The 24,000-nt window shown below is 53.9% G+C and overlaps 1 protein-coding gene across 6 annotated transcripts in view; it reads left to right on the top strand.

Moving 5' to 3' along the window:
• Nucleotides 1-24,000, top strand: part of LOC143289132 (uncharacterized) — a 269,327-nt gene that overhangs the window by 113,042 nt on the left and 132,285 nt on the right. For all 6 annotated transcript variants that reach the window (XM_076598008.1, XM_076598006.1, XM_076598005.1 and 3 more), the window contains exon 3: nt 8,944-21,936. In XM_076598008.1, coding sequence (XP_076454123.1) covers nt 8,944-21,936 — 12,993 coding nt within the window. The remainder of the gene's footprint in view (nt 1-8,943; nt 21,937-24,000) is intronic.

The following is a 24,000-nucleotide window of genomic DNA, read 5'->3' as shown; positions in this document are numbered from 1 at the left end:
GGGGGGGGGGGGCTAGGGAGCGGGGGGCGGGACGGGGCTGTCCGCTGCCGCCATCTCCTCTGATGTCCACCCCTTTCTCCTCCCCCCTCACCCCCCTCCACACACACACACACACACACACACACACACCCCCTTCTGGCTAGCTTCCGCTCTTCTGGCCTGTGTCCTTGGAAGAGGGGACCTATTTGATGAAGACTGATTGAGCCTGGGTTCTCTGCCATGGTCTGGCATGCTTTTGTTGTCCATGAAGTATCGGATGTGATAATGACAATGAAGCTTTTTTTCTTCTTCTTTGTCTTTGTCTTTTTGTTTGTTTTTCTTGTTGTGTTTTGTGTGTGTGTGGGGTGGGGTGGGGTGAGGGGGTGGTGGGGGGGGGGGGTGGGGGTCGAGGGGGGGGGGGGGTATCTCCTGTGTGGAAACCCAAGGTCCATGAAGAATTCACAAGGTACCGGTTACAATAAAAATGATAATGCTCTCTTTTGTGTATATATGTCTCCTTTTTTTTTTTTTAGGAACTTGCTTTTGATCTATATAGAATTCACAAAGTATCGGATGTAATAATGATGATACTCCCTTTTGTGTATTATTATCATCTCCTTTGTGGGAACCGATCTTTGGTCTGTGTGGAATTCACAGAGTATCGGATATGATGGTGCTCGTTTCGTGTTTCTTCTTTGTGGGAACCCTTGGTCTGTGTGGAATTAGTCTGGCTTTGGAGATCAATGGTCAGAGTTCAGATCCCAGTGGTGTGCTCCAGTTTATTGAACACTACTACTGCCGTCGCCGCTGCTGCTGCTACTGCTACTACCACTACTACTACTACTACTACTGCTGCTGCTGCTACTACTACTACTACTACTACTACTACTACTGCTGCTGCTGCTGCTGCTACTACTACCACTACTACTACTACTGCTGCTGCTGCTGCTGCTGCTGCTGCTGCTACTACTACTACTACTACTACTACTGCTGCTGCTGCTGCTGCTGCTACTACTACTACCACTACTACTACTACTGCTGCTGCTGCTGCTGCTGCTACTACTACTACTACTACTACTACTGCTGCTGCTGCTGCTGCTGCTACTACTACTACTACCACTACTACTACTACTACTACTGCTGCTGCTGCTACTACTACTACTACTACTGCTGCTGCTGCTGCTGCTGCTGTTACTACTACTACTATTACTACTACTACTGCTGCTGCTGCTGTTACTACTACTACTATTACTACTACTACTGCTGCTGCTGCTGTTACTACTACTACTATTACTACTACTACTGCTGCTGCTGCTGCTGCTGCTACTACTACTACTACCACTACTACTACTACTGCTGCTGCTGCTGCTGCTGCTGCTGCTGCTACTACTACTACTACCACTACTACTACTACTGCTGCTGCTGCTACTACTACTACTACCACTACTACTACTACTGCTGCTGCTGCTGCTGCTGCTGCTGCTACTACTACCACTACTACTACTACTGCTGCTGCTGCTACTACTACTACCAGTACTACTACTACTGCTGCTGCTGCTACTACTACCACTACTACTACTACTACTACTGCTGCTGCTGCTGCTACTACTACTACCAGTACTACTACTACTGCTGCTGCTGCTACTACTACCACTACTACTACTACTACTACTACTACTGCTGCTGCTGCTACTACTACTACCAGTACTACTACTACTGCTGCTGCTGCTACTACTACCACTACTACTACTACTACTGCTGCTGCTGCTGCTGCTGCTGCTGCTACTACTACTACTACTACTACTACTACTACTATTACTACTGCTGCTGCTGCTACTCCTACTGTTTCTACTGCTGCTGCTGCTACTAGTACTGCTAATAATGACAATAATAATAATGATGTTAATAACAATTATAGTTTCAATAAGAAGAATAACGATAATAGTATTAAACAAAACAACACAATAATAACAACAACAGCAGCAACAACAACAACAAGAATGATAATAGTGATAATGATTATAATAATGAGAAGAAGAAGAAGAAGAAGAAGAGAAGAAGAAGAAGAAAGAAAGAAAGAAAAAAGAAAGAAAGTAAAATTGTACATCTATGTGTGGTTCGTCCGTCGGGATCGACGAGGACCATCTAGTCATCCTGGGGGTGGGTGGGTTGGGCTCTGAGGGTGCGCAGATGACTGGTCAGGCCATTCCGCGCCCGGAAGGTTCTGACGCAGTGTGGACAGGGGATAGTGGCGGCTGTCGGGGACTTGGTGGCACTGCTTTTCCCGGCCTGTCTGCGTTGCTCTGCTGCAGCGATTCTGTTGGCCTCACAGGATCTGGCGCCTTTGTGGACAGCTGAACGCCACTCTGGTCTGTCCATTGCATTCAGCTCCCATGTGTCGTGGCTGATGTTGAAGGCCTTCAGAGAAGCTTTCAGAGTGTCTTTGAAGCGCTTCATTTGGCCTCCATGGGAGCGCTTGCCATGTTGGAGTTCGCCGTACAGCAGTTTCTTGGGGAGCCGGTGGTCTGGCATGCGAACTACATGGCCTGCCCAGCGGAGCTGGGCCTGCATAAAGATGGTGTAGATGCTGGGCAAGTTTGCACGAGTGAGCACGTCTTTGTCAGGGATCTTCTCTTGCCACTTTATGCCGAGAAGTTTTCTGAGGCTGGTGGTGTGGAAGTGGTTCAGCTTTTTGGCGTGGCGTTTGTAGACCGTCCATGATTCACATCCATAGAGCAGTGTGGTGAGAACTATGGCCTTGTATACTTTGAGCTTCGTCTCCAGGGTGATGCCTCTACTGTTCCAAACGTTCTTATGGAGTCTGCCGAAGGCAGCGCTGGCTTTGGCGAGTCTGGCATTCATCTCGTCGTCGATGACAACTGTGCGAGAGAGTGTACCGCCCAGGTATGTAAACTTGTCCACTGCGTTCAGTCGTTGCCCGTTAATGAAGATGTTTGGTTCAACGTAAGGCTTTCCTGGAGCTGGCTGGTGCATCACCTCAGTCTTCTTTGTGCTGATTGTGAGGCCAAAGTTGTCACAGGCAGCAGAGAACTTGTCGACACTGTGTTGCATGTCAGCTTCGGAGGCAGCGTTGAGAGCACAGTCATCAGCAAACAGGAAGTCGTTGACGGTGTCTGTCCTCACCTTGGTTTTTGCTTGAAGCCTCCTGAAGTTAAAGAGTGAGCCATCTGTGCGGTACCTGATGCCAATGCCTACGTCAGCGTCTCTGAAGGCATCTGTCAGCATGGCTGAAAACATGAGACTGAACAGGGTGGGGGCAAGAACACACCCTTGCTTGACTCCGTTGGAGACAGGGAATGGTTCTGAAGTCTCTCCGTTGTCTTGGACTCGGGCCAGCATCCCATCTATACAACGCTTTTAAACCTCTCAAAGCGCTTTACAATAATGCGTCAGCCAGACACGTGTTTTTCATCTTGATTTTCTGTAACTGGTTTAACGTTTCTCTTTAAGTAAGATTCCCCCACACCCCGGGCCCTCCGGGTCTCACTTTTCAACCCCGGTGATTCTTGTGTTTTTTTTCGTGGAATTGTCTGTTCCCTAATGCCTGTGGAGTCTGAGGCGATTACAGAATATTATTTCTCTTGTCTGATACCAGAAAGCTAAGACTTGTTCGTTTTTTAGAACAGCGACTGAGGGTGGGTGCTGGGGACTGGCGGTTTGTGATACGTAGGCTGTTTTGTCGTCTTTCAAGTAATCGATTTCAGATGGAGCACCAGAGCGTACGATAACACTACAACGACAACAACAACTACTACTACTACTACTAAAGTTGATAATAATGATAATGATGATAATAATTATTATAATGATAATAATAGTAATGACAACACTACTACTACTACTACTAGTGATGATAATAATAATGATGATAATAATAATAATGATAATGATACTATGGTTTCAGACATTCAAACATAACCATTATCAAAGACATAGTACAGAGAGAGAGAGAGAGACAGAGAGAGAGAGAGACAGAGAGAGGGAGAGAGAAGGTGCCAGGAACGGAAGGCCAGAGGGTTCTTGCCCAGACAGAAAAGATACTGGTCTGAACAACTTGATGCCAGGACCTGGAGCAGGATGGCGTCAAGGGACTGGGGGATGGACTTTTTTGATCAGATGTCGGGGGGGAGAGAGACAGACAGAGAGACAGACAGACAGAGAGAGAAAGACAGACAGAGACAGACAGACAGTTTCAGTTTCAGTAGCTCAAGGAGGCGTCACTGCGTTCGGACAAATCCATATACGCTACACCACATCTGCCAAGCAGATGCCTGACCAGCAGCGTAACCCAACGCGCTTAGGACAGACAGACAGACAGAGATAGATAGATACAATATCACAGAAAAACAGAGAGGGAGAGCGACAGACAGACAGAGACAGACGGAAAGAAAGACCGGGGGAGAGAAGAGACATACAGAGCGAGACACAGACATACAAAGAGAGGGGGTAGAGCAAGAGAGGAGAGAGAGAGAGAGAGAGGATACAGGGGTTGAGAAACGAGGGAGATGTTTGGACAAGAAGATCAGAGATGAAGCCGGTTCGGGCATACACATAGGACTAGGATTTTACATGACGAATTCAACTAGGAATACTGGGGTTATGACCACCGCCTGCCCAAGATCGCGCTGTATGGCGAACTGTCCACTGGCCACCGTGACAGAGGAGCACCCAAGAAGAGATACAAAGACTCCTTGAAGAAAGCTCTCGGTGCCTGTCACATTGACCATCGCCAGTGGTCCGCAGTAGCCGCTGATCGAGAGACCTGGCGACGCACCATCCACCAAGCTGTCTCCTCCTTCGAAAACAACCGCAGGGCCAGCCTTGAGGACAAACGCAGAAGGAGGAAGAACCACGACGCTGCAGCCGCGAACCCAGACCAGACTTTCCCTTGCAACCGCTGCGGCCGACTCTGCTTTTCCCGCATTGGCCTTGTCAGCCATGAGCGTGCCTGCATCAGACGTGGACAACGCCCTTCCTAGATCTTCGTCAGCGAAGCCAGGCCATGATGATGACTGGGGTTATGACGAAAGCTTTGGGACAAGGAAAACTGTTAAGGGAACATCCAAGTTGGGTGATAGGATTATCTGGAACTAGGAATTAAGAAGAAACTATCTATGTTTAGAGGGCTGGGGAGCGCGGGGGGCGGTGGGGGGGGGGGGGGGGGCAATTAACGGATATACCAACAACTTGGAATCAGAACTATTTGATAAGGAGCAAGATGACAGTCCGTCTGGGGGATCAGTCAGACTGAGACGGAACTACAGATAAAAGTCAGGGATATAACATTATTGCGTTGGGACAGATGAAATCGCAGTAACTGAAGAAAGCAAATGATGGAATTGACATGGGGAGAGAGAGAGAAAGGTTGAGAAGAGGGAGAGGGTTTTCCACTTACGGGTATCTCAGCTCTGACTTATCCCTTTTACGGTCGGCTTGGCAATTAACAATTTGCAACATGACATCTCTCTCTCTCTCTCTCTCTCTCTCTCTCTCTCTCTCTCTCCTCTCTCTCTCTGTAATTCGTATTCATCTTGCGCCTTGAAATCTGCATCAGGGCCGTGAAGTCATTCCCTTAACCCTTTCACCGCCAGTCAATTTAGAGTACAAAATTCCATTGTGGTACAAACACAGAAAAGACAGTGGCTAAGAATAGCTGGGGATTCCCCCTGCGATGTATAGAAAATATGGCCTATCCTACCACCGAACATTAAGAGCAGTAGGTTAATGGATAACAGACCAATGAATGGTCAACTTTCAGTGACATGTGTCCTCTACCACGCCTGTGCATAAATGCGAGCTTGGCTGGTGAAAGGGTTAATCACATATGTAATTGTGTTGTTGATTTTCGTACCCTGGACTTGATAGGTCACACAAGCGGTTTTAGCAGCGTGAAGTTTGCTTAACGTTCCTGAGTCTGTGGATTTAGTGCAGAATTATAGAAAATTTCTCTTTGCGCAGTGCAAAACTTAGCGCTGCGGAGATCGCTCATACTACATCCCAGCTCAGCTCTCTCTCTCTCTCTGTGTCTCTCTTTCTCTGTGTGTGTGTTTCTCTCTCTCTTTCTCTCTCTGTGTCTGTCTCTGTCTGTCTGTCTGTCTCTCTCTCTTTCTCTCTCTCTCTCTCTTGTGGTGTCGATGGTGTTGTTCCCTTCCCCCTTTATTTTACGATATTTTGTGTGTCTCAAATGTGTTTTTGTACCTCCTTTGCAAACAGGCCGATGGCCTTGCAGTAAAATATTTCTGAGAGCGCGCACTCTCTCTCTGTCTCTCTCTGTCTCTCTCCTCCATCCCCTTTCCTCCCTCCCTCCTTTTCTCTCTCTCCTCACCCACCCACCCACCCACCCCTACTTCCTCTGTGCTCGGTGACAACAAACAACGGTGCACCGAGAAGAACTAACGAACGTGACCACCACCACCACCACCCATCCCCTTCCTCCAACCCCCCACGCTCTCCACCCCACCCCCACCCCCAAACACCCCTCCTCTCCCTTCTCGAACTATTTCTTCCGCCTCCACACACCGTAACTCCCCCCCCCCCCACGCCTCTCCTTCTTCCTTTCTTCCACACCGCCAGACTTCACAGTTCAGTGGGTCCAGTGAATGGTTGGAATGTAAAATAACCCGTCATTGAACCCAATCGATTCTGTCATAATGGAAAGTGCTTTGGAATGAGGTAGAGAGAGAGAGATGGGGGGGGGGGCAGGGAGGGAGAAAGAGGGTGGGAATAAACTCTCCCATGGAAGACACTCCCCCCCCCCCCCCCCCAGACCCCCTGACCCCATCCATCGGGTGAACTTAAATTTTGAGTAACGATGCGGCCAGTTGATATACTAACTTATTATTATTCTCATTATTAATATTATTGACGGGTATTCAGCCCTGAAATGGGAAATGGCCATTTTAAGGTCTGTTGGGCTATAAGCAACGTCACTTAGTTTGATATACTTTAAAACTACTGCTACTACAGCTGCTGCTGCTACGACTACTACTACTACTACTACTACTGCACTACTACCGTTGCCATTTTCTTCCGTCTTTCTCTCTGTCTCTGTCTCTCTCTTGTCTGTGTCTCTCTTGGCTGAGTGTTTTCTGGTCCCCTGAGCATTGATGGCGATCGAGAGGCGTGGGTGGGTGAGAGTGTGGGTGTGGACTGGAGACAAGGCCCAAGGGGGGAACTGGGCAGTTTATAGTTCTGTACTTTTTAGCGGTGAACGCTTGGTCGGTCACCAGCTAAGCAGTCTTTGTCTGTCTGTCTGTCTGTGTATGTTTCTGTCTGTGTCGCTGCCTGCCTAAGTCTCTGTATGTTTCTCACTGTGTCTATGTCTAGCTGTCTGTCTGTTGCTGTCCCTCTGTTTGTCCCTTTATCTGTCTTCCTTTCTCTCTTTCCCTTTCTCTCTCTTTTCCTTTCTGTAAATATTCCCCTATCTGTATCCTCTCTCTCTGTCTCACCCCACCCCCCCCCCCTGTGTGTGTGTGTGTGTGTGTGTGTGTGTGTGTGTGTCCCCATCTATGCGTATCTGTCTTTGTCTCTTCCTTTTCTCTGTCCAGTCTTTCTTTGCCCATCCACCTCCTGTGACCCCCTCTATGTATCCCTTCCCTCATTTTCTCTCTTCTCTTCCTTCTCTATATGTCTGTCTGTCTCTGTCTTTTCTCATCCCCCCCCACCCCCCCTCTCTCTCTCTCTCCCGTGATGGTAACGACCGACCTTGAACTTTGGTTGCCCTATCGATTGAACGACGACGATTGATGGATGGACTTGCTGGGAGCAGAGGCTAACTGCCTGCTCGCTTGATTCTTACCATGGGGAGAAAAGCGGTGGTGTTTATTTATTGTCGGGGGCTGGAGGGGGGCGGACGATTAGAAGGGGGTGTGCATGCTGGGGGTGTAGTGGGGGGCGGGCGGGTGTGCTGGTTAGTGAAAGGCCTTGATGGGAGGAGGGTGGGGGTAGAATTATAGGCGCTGAACCAATGACTGTTTTTTTTTCTTGATCGGACTGGGCGGGGTTAGATACGCGCGTTGGTCTATGGCGGGAATTAGCTGAGGGGATTGTGTGTGTGGGGGTGGGGGGGGGGGGGGGGGGTGGGTTGGGGGGGGTGGATGCGTGTGAAGGGTGGGTTGGGATGGACAAATTTGTTCCACTCTGAGTTGAATGAAGTGTGTGGTTGTGAGTTTGTGGTTGATTTCACCTCGTTTGTTATTATTCTATCTTTTTCTGGTTCTTTTGGCATTCTGTTGTATAAACTGTGGTTGATGGTTTTGGTCGAATGGATGTATGGGTCAAAGCGTGGATGGTTGGGATGCAGATGAGAGTGATGATCGGGAGTATAGAAGGGAAAGGAGTGAGGTTTAGCATGCAGTGGTTGCATCTGTATCTGTCTGTCTGTCTCTATGTTTCTCTCTCTCTTTCTGTCTCACTCTCCCACCCACCCCTACCCACCCTCTCTCTCTCTCTCTCTCTGTCTCTCTCTCTGTCTGTCTCTGTCTCCCTTACTCTTTCTGATTGCGTATCTGTCGTTGGATGTAACATCATGTAACATTTGAATTTACTTATCTGTATATCTGTTTGCCTATCTCTATCTGTCTCTCTGCCTGGGGAATGTGTGGTTGGTGGTGGGTGTGGTTTTGCAGCTCTCGAACGTTTGCGCGTGTGTGTGCGTGCGTGCGTGTGTGTGCGTGTGTGTGTGTGTGTGTGTGTGTGTGTGTGTGTGTGTGTGACTTTATGTGCATGCTAGAGTGGGGAGAAAGTAAGATGGTGGAATGCAGAGTGGGAGATTGAGGGAAGCAGAAAATAAACATAAACGAAACGGGCGCTTTTCAGAGCATACACACACACACACACACACACACACACACACACACACACACACACACACACACACACACACACACACTACAAAACCCCAAACCAAATAACCAATAACAATCGGTTTCTTTCATTCAACAGGTCTCCTCGAGACCCGGCAAAAGACAGACCACCAGCAAGCCGGGCGGCCACAAGACCCCCTCTGACGTCACACACTCTTCCAACGTCACCGCCCACGCCGTCACAACGGCCAGGCAGGCGGCGACGAGCCTGAAGGATCGCCGCAGCGCTTCGCCGAAACCGAAACAGCTGAAGGAGAACGAGAACAGGAAACAGAAGAGCGCCTCGCCACACAGCGTCTCACGCGGCAAAACTCCGACTCCGACGGCGGAGCGGAAAACCCTGGCCTCGCCCCAGTCCGAGAAAACGTCACCCTCAGCCACAACCAAAGGGTCGGGGGAGTCCAAACAGAACGGGGCATCACCGGAGCGTACTAGTACACACACCAAAGGGAAGACGCTCTCCGCCGTGGAGCACAACGTGACGTCAGACAAGCGGAAAGAGGCGCCGTCCCCGGAGAAGGAGAAGGCGGACCCCCCGACGAAAGAGAAGAAGGTGACGGAGGACAATTCGGATCAGCCAGCGGACGTGAAACAGCCAAAGGACGTGAAACAGCCGGAGTCTGCGCGCTCAAAGCTGGGCCGGAAGGGAAGCGGGTCGGCGTTGAAAAGGCAGTCCTCCAAACTGCCGAGAAAATCGATGGAAGCGTTGCCAGGGTCCAGGCCTCAGACACGGTCCGCCTCCGCCCTGGTGACGTCATCAGCAACGAGGACTACGGTGACGTCATCCAGAAAGAGCACGTCATCCTTAACGGCCCCGCAGTCGGTGCGACCCACGCCTACGTCAAATCGTCTGGGTATCAAGAAGACGTCATCGCCGGGCTCTGACGTCAGTTCCGCGTCAGAGAAGTCCAGAGGGTCCCGAAGCAGTTTGGTGATGACCTCCACGAGCTCCTCGAGACTGAAAGCCAGGGACCCTCAGCGCAGAGACTCCACGCAACCCCGGAAACAGACCACCACCACTACCACCACAGGAACAACAACGCGGGGACGACCGTCAACGACTGCGACTGTGACGAAAAACAGAACGACTGTACCGTCCTCCAAACGTCAGACACCAACACAGCAGGCGGCCAAACTCGCTCTGAAGAAAACCATGTCCCCGTCGTGCTATTCCGAGTGCAGCGTGTCCACCCGTGACAGTTCTGTGGACAGCCGGCTGGAGGAGGACAACGTGTCAGTGGTGTCCAGCGTCAGTGTCCGGTCAGCGCGTTCTTCCTCCTCCTTCTCCTCCTACGCCTTACGTTCCAGAACAGCGCTGAACGCCAGAAAAGACGCGAACGACAAGAGGAAGACTACTACTACGACCGGTGTTTCATCATCCGTCAGAATCGATCGAGTCTCAACACCCAGTGCCATATCCGCCACGAACCGGAAGGTTTCCAAAGCGTCAGCAGCGACCAAATCTGGCGTGAAAGAGCAGCGTGGTACTACCACATCAGGAAGTCAGACCCAGACCTCACCTAGCGCCACTTCGGAGACGGCCCCTGTTGTTGGAGGCGTACCGTCGGAAGACGACAACAGCACTTCGCCTGCTACTGCGGTGGAAGGGAAAGAACCCTCTGCTGATAATGTTCCTGCAGAAACTGTTGTGAGGGCGGTGTCGTCTGGCAGCACTGCGAGTGGGAAAATTACTCAGCCGGCTAAAAGTAAAACCGTGTCCAGCAGTGCCGCGAGACAGTCCTCACGAGCGACGGAAAAACAAGGGGCGGTATTGAAAACAGGTGTCAGTTCTGTGACGTCTGGACCGAAGAGGACAGGAAGTCAGAGAGAAGACAACAAGAAGATGAAGAAAGAGGACAAGAAGGAGAGGCAGAGAGAGGGTGGTAAAGAGGACAGTAAGGACAGGGGTCGGGCGGGGTCCAAGCGGGTCAGCCTGTCCGGCGCCGTGGGCCCAGGAGTGAAGCTGATGAAGAGGACCGGGGTTCCCCCGCGGCTGTCCGGGACAGACAAAAACCTCAGACAAGGAGTGAAGGAGCGTCGGTCCGCGCAGTCCTTCCCCACTGCAGCAACACGTGAAACACGGAGCAACAACAAATCAGCCACCACCACCACCACCACCACAGCAGCAACAACCCACGGGGGCACTGACCTTCGCGGCAAACCTGCAGGGTCAGCTGTTGCTGAATGTGGCAGTGTGGAATCGGGTCTTACCGATACACCTGATTCAGTCTTGCAGACAGACAAGGAAGGGGACAGAACGGAAGAGGGGGGAGCAGAAAGCGTGGTGGTGATGAGGGGGGAGGAAGGGTGCACGGCCGTCAGCACATCTCCAGACCATTTCACGCTTCCTGCCTCCTCCCTACCAGTCGACAGAACCGGTAACAACAGTTCCAGCACACAGAGATCCGGTTACCCACCTCGTACAGAACCTCAGCCCCGCTACCCCTCCTCCTCCTCCTCCCTTCCTCCCCCAAGTTCTTCACCTGAGCACCGGAACAAAGCCCCCTCCCCAGTGTGTGAATCAGATTTGGAGCTGTCGAGAGAAACCCGTCGCTCTACACAGAGAGCTGTGATGGAACCTGACGCGTCATTGATAGAAAACCTCTCTGCATTGGCTATGGTACACAGCAGCACTCCTCTTCCTAAAAACGTTTCTTCTATGGAGAAACGCGCTCTCAGAAGCCGTGATATCAGTCAGTTTTCTTCTCCTCCACCAGAACTTCAGATCTCTCCCGTCAAGGCTGCCGATATATTATCGCCTGTCATTGTTCACACCTCGGGTGACATCAAGGAGCCGGTTACTGACGTAGCAGCAGGGGAAAAAATCCCTCCGAGCTTTGGTGAAACCATGCCAGGCGATGATAAGAGACACTGGTTGGAAAAAGAAGCGGCGACAGAGACGATGGTGAAGGAGGAGGCCGTGTGTGATGATAACCGGGAGGGTGTCAGTGATGATGTCCTCCCGAGCGTTGACGAGGGGAAACGCGTGTCGCCGTGCGGAGGAGCACGTGCAACGACATTGCAAGGGGCACCACCACCACTATCACCACCAGCAGCCTCGGGACCAGCCGACACCACGGCAGCTGATCATCATGATGATGTCACCGACGCGCACGTGGCTGATGACGTCAGAAGCGAGGAGGCAGGTGAAGGCGGAGGAGGGCGGGGGAGGGCAGCAAGAGACAATGAACAGACCTCACCACAACAAGGGCCTGTCGGCACTACTGGTGCAGCCGTTCCCACAGCACCCGGAATTAGCCCTGACTCATCATCGCCGCCACCACCACCACCACCAGCACCGACGTGCGCTTCACCATCCCCTTCCTCCCACCACCACCACCACCACCCTCACCAGTCACCTACTTCCACAAAGAGGCGGCAACAGCAGCGTTCTGTCGCTTCTTCCTCTTCTGTGGTGGAGGAGGAGGGAACCCTGCAACTGAGACAGGACAGAAAGGGAGCAGGAGGCAGTGCTCGTCGACAACAGACCAAGTCTCGAACTCAGGTCTCTGTCCATCAGAGGATGACCGCCTCCCACCCCTCTCCCTCCCGCCCCGTCTCCAAGCTATCCACCTCCTCTTCCTCCACCACCCAGCGATCTAAATCCTCCTCTTGTCTGACGGCTGACCGCACTACGTCACTGAGGTCCAGAACGTCACTGACCAAATCAACGTCAGCACGGGTTGGCCAGCAACAACAACAGCATCAGCAGACGCGACCCGTGACCACACCGGTGCCGCAGCTACCGCTGAGCCAACAGGGACCGCCCTTCTGTCCAGGTGTGAAGGGGGAGAGAGGAGGAAGAGGAGGAGGAGGGGGGAGGGCCAGCATGCAAACAGCAGCAGTCGCGGCAGGAAGAGCCGTGATGGCGAGACGTGGAGGTGGTGGGCGAGAGGTGGTGGTGTTGGGTGAGAGGAGGAGGAAGGGTGGGGGTGGTGGTGGGGGCCCGGCCTCCACAGGCACGCTCTGTCTCTCTCACCAGCAGCAGGACGCCGCGGGCCCTCCGCGAGCCCCACCGGATAGGGGTTCCAGTCCTGCGTGTCTTGCCGACCCCTCTGCCTCTGCTTCCATCCCTTCTCCCAGCTCTTCCCCTTCTTCTACCCCCTTATTACCTCGCTGCTCTGGGGTTAACGACTCCGCACATGGAACTCATTATCTACCTGTGGAGTCCAGTGTCGTTCACAGCAGCCACGCAACGCCGCAACAGCAGCATGATGATAACGCCAGCTTCGGCAATGACGTGTTCTCCACTCCTGTGGGGTTTCCCCCGACACCAGATGTGTTTTCCACACCGATGGAAACTCGCACACTCGGACAGGTTCCTTCTCCTCACAAGCGTTCCTCGTTGACTTCCAGTGGACAGCAGACCCGGTCCCTGGTGACCGAACTGTCTTCAGAACTTGTCCTCGCAGAGAACGTCACCAACAGTGGTTTTTCTTCCTCGCATCCTGCAGTCACTACTACTACCACGGCTGCTTGGGGCGTGGTGGAAAAACAGCAGGACCTTTCCCAGGTGGCCAGCAAGGAGGGCGTGGAAACCGACAAACCCTGCAGGACGGAAAGTGCCAGAGAGGGAGGGCCTGGAAGTGTCGGGGTCATGCCTCTTCCCCCTCCCTCCCCCTCCCCCTCCTCCTCCCTTGCCTGGTCCGTGCTACCGCCGCCGCCCTCAAAAAATAGTGATGCTGCCGCACTCCCAGTGCTCTCCAGTTGCAGTGCGATACCTGCCGCTTCCGTGCCGCTGTCTTCCTGCTGTCCCGTGTGGGAGGAGTCTCTTTCTCCCTCCACCTCCTCGCTTCCCCGCTGCCCCTTACATCATCATCATCATCATCATCACCATCGTCATCACACGGTGCCAGTGTGTGAAGCAGCAGTGGTGACTGGAGAGGAGGAGAGCCACCACACCTCTACTGTCCGGGGAAAGTTTGAGAGGGGTGATGACGGTGAACATGGTTGTGGTGAAGAGAAACGACTCGTGGAACTGGGACGTGGTGGTGGAAGTGGCATTGTTGGAAGCGGCTTGTGTTCAACTGCTAATGGAATAGTGATTGACAATTCTTCTTGTTTTCCTTCTTCGTCTTCTTCCTCGACTGCTGAAGTGATCTGTTCGTCCTCTCCGGTCGGACTCGAGAATGGCGGGGTCGTCGGTGTGAGTGACAAGCAAGATGAGGCCGTGTGTGGGGTCAGTGATGTCAGAGTGTGTGGCCCCCTTCCCCTCCCCCTCCCCCCGTCTCAGCCCCTCCTCCCTTCCCCCGCAGAGGACTGTGTGTCACCGTCAGGGGAGAGCAGCAGTGAGGTCGGGTCCTCCTCGCTGTCTGCGGCCAGGGTCCTGATGGAGGTGTGCGACACCCAGGCTGACCTGACGGCCTCCCGCTACTACCACCACCTCCACCACCAGCAGCACAGCGGCCACGACACCATGTCCTCCTCCGCCAGCTCCGGGGAGATGATCTTCTCCCCCTCCTCCTCCTCCCCCTCCCCCACCCCCACGGCCGCCCCCTACTCGCAACCGCCCCTCTGCCCTAGAGAAGGCGGGGCGGCCCCCCACCCCCACCACCATCACCACCACGCGGAGACCTCTCACTGCGCCGTGTTGGGCAACGCTGAGCGGTTCTTGTCGGAGGGCGTGTCCTCCTCCTCCTCCTCGGTGCTGCAGCAGCGCTTGTCGCACAGGACGGAGCACGTGCAGTTCGTTCCGGGTCCCGCCGTGTGCTGTCCATCCTCCTCCACCCTGGTCACCGTGACGCCCGTGTCCTCGTCTGTGTCGGTGGCCACCACCCGCACCCGGCCCCGGGAGACGTTCACCACTGTGTGCCAGGTGGCTATCACTGGTGGAGCACAGCGGACACTGCACGGCGGAGGCCGTCAGGGCGTCATCAAGGACCCTGCTGACGTCACGCGGGTCAGTGACTCTGATCGTGGAGCAAGGGTTGTGAGTCATCACGCCGCCGTCTCTTCCTCCTCCTCAACACTGGGTACCGTGTCTGTGAACGCTGTGTCCAAAGCGGACGTCGCAGAGAGTGACGATACCAGTGCAGTGTCGCCGAAGGACGTAGCAGACGTTCAGTCAGTGGAGGAACCCACACAGCAGCGTAGCGCCGGTGAATCGGCGCTTGTCCAGACCCAAGCCGCTTCACGCGCTGTGGTGGTGACTCAAGAGTCGGTCACCGCGTCATCACGCCTGGCCTCGCGCTGCACGAGACGGGCAGAGAGCGTGACCCGCACCAGGGTGACGACGACCAGGAAGGCGTGTCCGGTGGGCTCCAGACCCATCGCTGCCTGCCTGCAGGACCTGCACAAGGCGAGGCATCAGGAAGAACAGCAGCCCGGGGGAAAGGCGGCGAAGAAGGTCCCTCAGCCAGTCACCCTCACCAGCGTCAGGGACTCCGTCATGAAGTTCGAAACCTCCGGCAGGACCCGAGTGACGGTCAACGTGAGGACCACGGGCAAGGAAAGCCCGGCCACTGTCAGGAGGTCCAGTTCTACCGCCTCCGGTGGTGGGAGAGTTCCCGCGGTCCCCAAACCGTCACGGTCCGTCAGCACGTCCAGAAGGGAGACCAGCTCGCCAGGGCGTGGTCATTCCACAGACAACGTGACACGGACCGCCACTTCACATCCTCCTCCTCTTAAAAATGTGTCATCTTTCCAGACTCGGATATCAGACGTCTGTGTGTCTTCTTCCTCCAACACACTATCAACCGGTTCAGATCTCCCCTGTGCTGAATCATCAAGTGACAGAAACTCCCAAACTCCGGGGGTTGAAACTGTGCACGGAAAAGAGAAGGGGGCCGAGAAAGGATTGTTATTACCCACCTCGCACCCAGAAACCGGGATGCCAGAAATTCCACAGGAGAAAGAGGAGGGCCTAGAAACAACCTCTCCCCGGGGGCCCTCCGATAAGGCAGCGATGGCCCGCCACTGCAGCAAAGACAGCCCCGCACACAGTAGTAGCAGTGGACCCGGTGATTATGACGATGGGGTGATGGAGAAAACATGTGCAGAAACACTGGGGGCCATGAGAGATGCTGATGGTGGTGCCGTCCCCCTTCAAGTGTGGGTGCTATCACGGCAATCAGGGCACCCGTCCCCTCCCTCCCCACCAACACAGGCACGTCAGACTCGCATGGAGGAGGGAGCGAGGGGGCAGAATGGTGTGTCATCGCTGGGAGGAGTGGAGAGAGAGAGGGACGAGGGGCATACTGATAACAAACACATCTACTGCCACGTTCAGAGTGGCGATGTCGTCAGCACCCAGCCCTCTCACCCCCATCCTCCTCTCCCCTCACGGGCGGAGGAAAGGAGGCTGTCAGCCCCTGCAGATGACTGTGGCCCCGACTTCACAACTACAGCGCCACTCCCGTGGGACAGGAATGGAACGGGGCTGGAAATAACCGCCTCTCCATCACCAGCGGACGCCATCCCCGACCCCCAACCCTCACCACCCACCAGCACCAACCTGACAGCAACAGCAGCAGACGACGACGACAATGCGGGTGGGGAGGAGGCGGGTCAGGAAAGCAGTGATCCCAGTCGTCACGCTGCCAGCACAGGCCACTCGGAGGGCGGAGAGCGCAGCGTCACGCTTGGTCAGGAAGCCATCCAGACCTTCAGGGCTCCGGCGTCCTCATCCCAGCCCCTCGGGGATGGCTCGGCACTGCAGTCTATCACATTGAAGGACAGGCAAGAGCCGACTGCAGGGGACGGGGAAATGCAGGCAGGAAAAGAGCAGCGAGGTGATGTGTTGGAGCACCACCTATCACCTTCACAGCACTGTAGCGAACGGGAGAGAATAAGGAAAGAGGGAACGGCTTTCACGGCGGCACCCCCACAGGGCGAACAACACGGCACTGCTGTGTCAGACTCCGCAGGTCCTGTTACCGTCAACACCCTGACAGAGGGCCGCGTTGATACCTTCCCCTCGGAATGTGCTGTTGTTGGTGTTGGTGTTGTCGGCGGTGTGAGTTCTGTCAAGTCGGATCACCCTTCTTCCAAACAAACAACCGACGACGCCGCATCATGCAGCAACACGGGGATGAAAAGAGTCCATGCTTCTGTCGGAAAGCGAGTCGTTAACCAAGCTGCACGACAGACACAGAAGAAAAGCAAAACCCCATCACCGCCCAGACCCAAAGCTGGACCCGCCGGTGCGTTGCCCAAGTCTGTGAAGAGAGAAGGATCGACGAAAGGTAAACAATCCAAATCCTCGCCTTCTCTAAAGAAAAATTCGTCTTTGTCAACGAAATCATCTATTTCCGCACCCTCTTCTTCTTCCTCGAAATCAGAAAAAGCGATAACGACTTCCTCTGTAAAGACCAGCGGCGCAGCTAGAGACCCGCATTGCACAGATATCGCAGCAGCCAGGAGGGAGACAGATGAAGATAAACAAACATTGGCGGAGCAAGGAGAAAGATGCAGTGATACTCGCCACGTGCTCCCTCCTTCCAGAGACACGGAGGATACCTGTACACCAGTACACGGTGTGGGTGTGCCCAGTGCCGATGCCGCACAGCCAGTGAGTGACGTGCACGAGAAGAATGCCAGACTTTCTTCCAGCAGTCAGCAGAAACACTCCGCTTTATACAGCTCTTCGGGACTTCCGACATCAACACGCGACGACGAGGACAAGTCTGTGAAACGGCGAACGGCGGCGGTACCGGACCAACGTTCTCCCAAACTTTACACTGACTCTGCGGTTTCAAGCACAGACACAAATAATTCCGATTCTTCGTCCGCCGCATCCACAGCCCGCCCGTGTGAGAGTGACAATGACTTTAAGGTCGGCTCACACGACGTAAAGGTCGGCTCACACGACGTAAAGGTCAGCTCACACGACGTAAATGCCAGCTCCGTCTGCCAGGAAAAGGAAGATGCATCCGGCATTGAGGACGACAAGACAGGCAGAGAGCAATCAGACATCTCTCCCTTCATAACTTGTGACAGGCAGCAGATGGGGAGGCTGATGGAGCAAGGAGCCAAGGGGCCGCAGACAGACAGACAGTTGTCAGAATCCCGGGCGGGCAAGGAACTAACGGCGCCCTGTGCAGATAAGGCCGCCATCTTGGACAGCACCGGGCCAACCGGGGAAAGAAAACACGTCAGCGCGTCATCACAGATGATGGAGAACAGCGCCACTCAGCGGCCATCATCGATCACGCGCAGTCAAGGTCAAACACCAGAAACTAATGGTACTGAGGGTTCCACGCAAGACCGTGAAAGTGCCGAGGTCAGTGACACGTCTCCGGAGGGAACGAACCCCGACTCGCTGCAGTCCCCTGCCTCGCAGAGGAGGACGCAAAACGACAATGGACAAAGAGCGGTGGCCAAGTGGAAGAGACTGGTGAACACCTCGAGGGTGTCCAACCTGAAAGAGACCCTGACCAGCAAACTGACCACCCCCGCCCCCCGCACCGAGTCGGTGTCCCCTCCCCCTGCCGCCCCCTTGTCCCCCACCCCGCCACGGAGGTACAGGTGGGCCCACGAAGGAGGGGTGTGGAAGAAAGTCTACCTGTCGGACTCTGCCACTGCGGAAGACATGCTGCTCTCTGACGACAGCTCCTCCACGCTTCCAAACAGTACTACCGAAGACTACTCCGAACCACCAAAGACTCTCGCTCCTTCGCACAAGGGAGCAGAGGACGATAACACGAAAGAGGACGACGGTAACGACGACGACAGGAGGAAAGAGGCGGAGGAGGACGTCGAGGAGGAGGACAGGGAGCCCCCCATCGACTTCCCCAGCGTCCTGGCCATGTCCAGAAAGTTCGAGCAGGAGAGCGAGAAGCAGTGCCAGGACGTCAAGGCGCGAGTCACGTGCAGGAAAGCGGCGGACAGACCACGCCCGGGACAGCACAGCGAGAGGGACAAGGAGCCATCCGATCACCACGCCCCTGCCGTCCAAGACAGGGGGAGACGAGGGGTGGGGGTAGTCCCACCTCCTCCTCCTCCCCCAGCCAAGCCGGGCAAGGCAGAGCGACAAGGAGACAGCCGAGAGAAGGAGTCTTGCTGGCACCACCACCACCACCACGCCACCTCCCTTCCCCTCTCCGCACCCCCCAGTGATTTACACCCGGACAGCGACACCGAGCAGGGACACGCCTCTTCCTCCTCTCCCCTCTCTGCTGGTGTCGGTCCTGTCCCCGCAGATAACGTCAACACAGTCCACGCTGATCACAGGGGTCTTACCGCCCACCGTAGCCCAGCAACGTCCGCGGACTACTGCCGTGACGATGGGAGAGAGGAGCAGATCAGAAATCAAGCCACTGGAAATCCACCGCTGGGGGCTGACAAAGGGAAGTGGCAGCAAGATCTACTGCCCACTTTAAGTGCTAGCGCCGCTGACGGCGGCTGTTCCCAAGCCTCCTGCAAGACGGTTCCCGGTATTCCGACTGACGAAACCGCTAGAGGCGCAGAGAAAGCGCAGCCACGGCAAACAGCTGATTCATCAAACTCTGAACACAGCGGAACGAACAAAGCAAATGACTCGCCGCAGAAAACATGTGCCTCTGGAAAGGTTACCCTTTCTTCTCCTCCTTCTTCTTCGTTTTCTTCTCCTTCCCTGCACAGTGACGTCAGCGCTTGCAGTAACTTGCCGGCAGTGACACATCCCCCTGCTTCCACCCCCGCCCCCTCCACCTCTTCTTCTCGCGTTTCAAATTTCGTCGCCCCTACCGCCAGCGTTCAGGATGGGGAGGGGAGGAGGAGAAGAAGACTAGAGAGGCGGGGAGGGGGCAGAGGAGGGGAGGAAGAGGAGGAGGGAAAGGCCTCAGGAGCCGGCAGGGGCGCGGAGAGCGGAGGGAGGGGGAGGGAGAACGGGGAGGAGTGTGTTGTCACTACTGCCGAGGCTGAGAGAGAGACAGATGTGGTGGGGACTGATGGTGATGACAGTCGCCACGTCCAACAGCAGCCTTCAACAACGGCCTCCTCCGTTCCCAGGGGGCACCGCAATCAGGCCGACGCCAGCGTCTTTCCCCCCACCTCTACCACCACTCCCGTTTCACTGCCACGGTGTCACGCGGAGACCACCACCACCACCACCACCACCACCAATACTGCACCGCCCAGCCTCGCTCGGAAACTCCCGGAGAGAAACGACGGTGATGCTCGGGTTTCTTGTCTTCTTCAAGACGGCAACGAAACATGTGTGAAGAACAACATTCCTGACTCGGCGCCAGACACCGCGGAGGATTACACGGCTCATTTCCACCACCACCACCCTCCTCCTCCTTCATCCCTGCTGCACACAACCCAGCGGTCAGAACCCGCGTCAGCAGCTGTAGGGCTGACAACAACAACAACAGTGCAGAACACACAGGGTCGTACTGCACGTGTACTACCCGTTGTGCCGTCTAAACCTTGCCCACCACCACAGTTTAGCGTTCCTGCTGCCACGTGGTCGGGAAATGCCATGGAGCAACCGGTGACGCAACGCGACGAAAACGAGAGAAAGGCGGGTGCGGAGAGAGCGGCGGCAGAGAACGCGGTGACAGACAGTAGCGCTGGCTCCAGAAAGCCAACAGTCCTGCGAGATCTTGGCACGACCACCACCACCACCACCACCACCACCAGTCCTACATCTGTTGCCAAGGGCAGTGGTGATTCCGGAAGCAAGGACGCCGCGGACAGCGCCAGAAGCAGCAGCGACGGCGTGCCGAGGTCGCCCGTGCCCACACGTCTGTCGGAAGGACTGAAGAGACTGCAGAGGTCCCGCGACACGCCCTGGGGACAGCAGTACTTCCAGCGTGCGGACCGAGCGGTGACGTCAGCTCCTCCGTCCAGCGTGGCGGCCTCCAACTGGCGTCACCTGGTCTCCAAGGTGACCAGAACCGTCAAACCGGAAGAGACAGTGACAGGAGAAAACTGTCAGGAAACACTCCGCGGCAGCGGTCATGAAGTGCAGCATCCATCATCCCTTGGCCAGAAGAAAGCCGTCACTGTGGCCGCTGATGACCGAGAGGTGGCCGCCACGTCGGATGTGCAGGCCCGAGTCGTTTCCGATGTGAGGGCGAAAAACAACAACAGCGCCGCTTCCGCGATAGTTTCCTGCCAGGCAGAACCAGAACGTGTCAGCGAACGGAGTGACCGGAATGTCAGGCTGACTCGGAGTCACACATCCCCACCATCACAACCCGAACCCGCTCCGGGTGGAAGACTTTCTCCACCCGTGGACAGCGACACACCCACCAAAGCAACTAACCTCGAGGGTCGGTCTTTCCCACCCCGTGTGAAGGAGAGAGGTGGTGGTGATAACAGTGTCAACGCAACGGATACTAGCCACCAACAGCCAGCTGCAGTCGTTGATGATATGACCTCCACCCTGTCGGATACCCGTATAGAAACCACCTTCTCAGAAACGATCTACGAATCACGTGTCCCGGCCAGGAGTGTTAGTTGTAGTCCCAGTAATACTCCCAAACGTCACGCAAGGAAGCACCAGCACCCGGTGAGGAGCACACCCGAGCGAAGCGGCCCTGCTGCAGAAGCTGCTGCTGCTGTTTCTTCTCCTCAAGTCAGCAGCAGTGATAACATCGATAACATTCCTCCAGCCTCCGCCTCTCCGGATACAAAACACCTCAAGCCTGAAACGACACCCGATCAAACGCGACAAACCCAGGGCGCTACATCTGCTTCTACTTCTTCTTCTTCTTCTTCAGCAGAAGATCACGCAGACATGATGGACCTTTCAACATCATCATCATCGTCATCGTCAGCATCATCCAGACTCAAACGGCAGACAGCGACGTCGAAAATCAGCGACGCGGTTGACGGAAATCTACACAACGGTGTGTGTTCCTCCAGTGACGAGAACCCACCAGACGTGAGTGATGTTGTGGAACAGACTGGGAAGGACAGTAGCAGGGGACAAACCTGTGGAGTATCATCATCATCATCATCATCATCAACACAGCCATCATCGTCGTTGTTGTCGTCGCCGGGTCGGAGTGGCGGGCGGGGTGGCACGTGCGCCAAGCTGATATCGGTGACGGTGTGGGATACCCACGACGGGGACAAGGCACTGAGGGGAGGAAGCGCCAGCAGTGCTGCTCGTCGGGTGTTCTGGGACCTGGACAGTAAGGAGGTGAGAGGGTGTTGTTGTTTCTTTATATATAGTTTTTGTGTGTGTGTGTTTGGTTGGTTGGTTGGTTGGTTGGTTGTGGCCTTTGTCCCTTTCTTTCTTTCTTTCTTTCTTTCTTTCTTTCTTTTCTTTTCTTTTCTTTTCTCTCCTTTTGGGTGATCTTGGATCTTGACTACTAAAAGGTGAGGGTTACTTTGTTTAGTTCTACCCTCTGGTTTCTTTCTTTCTGTCTTTCTTTCTTTCGTTCTTCTGTTCCTGTTAGTGTTAGTGTTTTGTGTATTTGTTTTGTTTTTTTGGTTTGAGAGAGAGAGAGAGAGAGCGCACACACACACACACACACACACACACACACACACACACATTCTGTGTGTGTGTGTGTGTGTGTTCTCTCTGTATGTCTGTCTGTCCGCCTGTCTGTCTGACTATCCGTCTCTCTCTCTCTCTCTCTCTTGTTTTGTCCCTATGATTTTGTCTGTCTGTCTCCCCATCGTTGTACGTTTCTCTGTCTCTCTGTCTTTCTCTTCTCTTTCTCTCTCTCTATCTCTCACCCTCCCCCCCCCCTCCCTCTCTCTCTCCGCCTGTCTCTCCCCCTCTCTTTTGCGTTTTAATTTGTTGGATCTCTCTCTCCTTCGGGGGCTCTCTCTTACCCTTCTACGCCCCGCCCCACAGCACATGCAGTCTCCTCTCATTCCCACTCCTTTCCCCCTCTTCCCCAAGTTCCAAGTTATGCATACCGTTCCCCCAACCAACCCCCCACTCCCCCGGCCCCTTTTTTTGTCACACCACACCACCAAGTCCCCTCTCTCTGATATTACTTTAGGGGCAGTAAGTGCAAGCAAGACTTGCATCGCCACTTTATATCTTTCTTTCGTTCTTTCTGCCTTTCTTCTTCTTCTTCTTTTCTTCTTTTCTTTTCTTTCTTCCTTTCTTTTCAAAGCTAAAAGAATAAAATAAGAATAAAAAGATCAAGTGCCACACTGTGCGGTTTTTTTTGGGGGGGGGGTTTTCTGTGTCTGCAAAGAATTTGTTTCCGCTTCGTGTTTTTTGTTGTTGTTTATTTGTTTGTTTCTTTGTTTGTTTTTTCTTCTTCTTTTTTAATACATTCTTGAACTCTGTATATATTACACACGCGCGCGCGAACACACATACAAATACACACACGCACACGCACAGCATGCTCACAACACACACACACACACACACACACACACACACACACACACACACACACACACACACTACCATGGTGTGATAGTCGTCTACTTGTACACAGACATGATGAAGGAATGGCTTTGTGGACAACCGTTTCCTCCAAGAGAGAGAGAGAGAGAGAGGCAAAACAGAATGCCTTCTTTATGCTCACAGTATCTCTTTTCTTGTTGTGGAGAGGGTTGGGAATCTTGGGAGTGTTAGAGAAAGAAGAAGAAGAAAAGAAAAAAAAAGATACACGTGTATGTGTATAGATGAAGGGAGTAGACGTTTTCCTGAGTCACTTGGCAGATTATCGTACACTGTATATGTTATTGTTAGCTGTTATGTCTTCCAGCTCTTGTGAAAGCTAACACGTGTTTTGAGAGAAAAGAGGTGTGTGTGTGTGTGTGTGTGTGTGTGTGTGTGTGGTGTGTTGTGTGTTAGTGTGTGGGGAGGGGGGTTGGGGGGGTGTAGATCTCTCTCTCTCTGTCTCTGTCTGCCTATCTGTCTGTCTCTGTCTCTCTCTTTTACTTCATGAACAAGACTGATTAATAATTATGATTTATCTATTATCTTTCTTTGGTTATCGCTGTCAGTAACTACTAGTGCGAGTTTTTGTGTGGTTGTTAGTGTGTACGTGTGTGTGTGTGTGTGTGTGTGTGTGTGTGTGTGTGGGGGGGGGGGCGTGTGCGTGTGTGTGTGTGTGTGTGTGTGTGTGTGTGTGAACAACACATATCTGTGTGTGTTTAATCATCAGCATTCAGACTGGCAGTAGCAGTCTCTCTGTGTTATCGCAGTGTCCGATATCTGTTGTATCTTCTTTCTGAGCCTGCTCGATGTCAAACCCTTCTTTCTCACGGCCGTGGATCAGTCTGT

This window comes from Babylonia areolata, chromosome 13 (assembly GCF_041734735.1).
Source record: "Babylonia areolata isolate BAREFJ2019XMU chromosome 13, ASM4173473v1, whole genome shotgun sequence".
Classification (NCBI taxonomy): Eukaryota; Metazoa; Mollusca; class Gastropoda; order Neogastropoda; family Buccinidae; genus Babylonia; species Babylonia areolata.
This window is presented reverse-complemented; position numbering and strand designations above follow the sequence as displayed.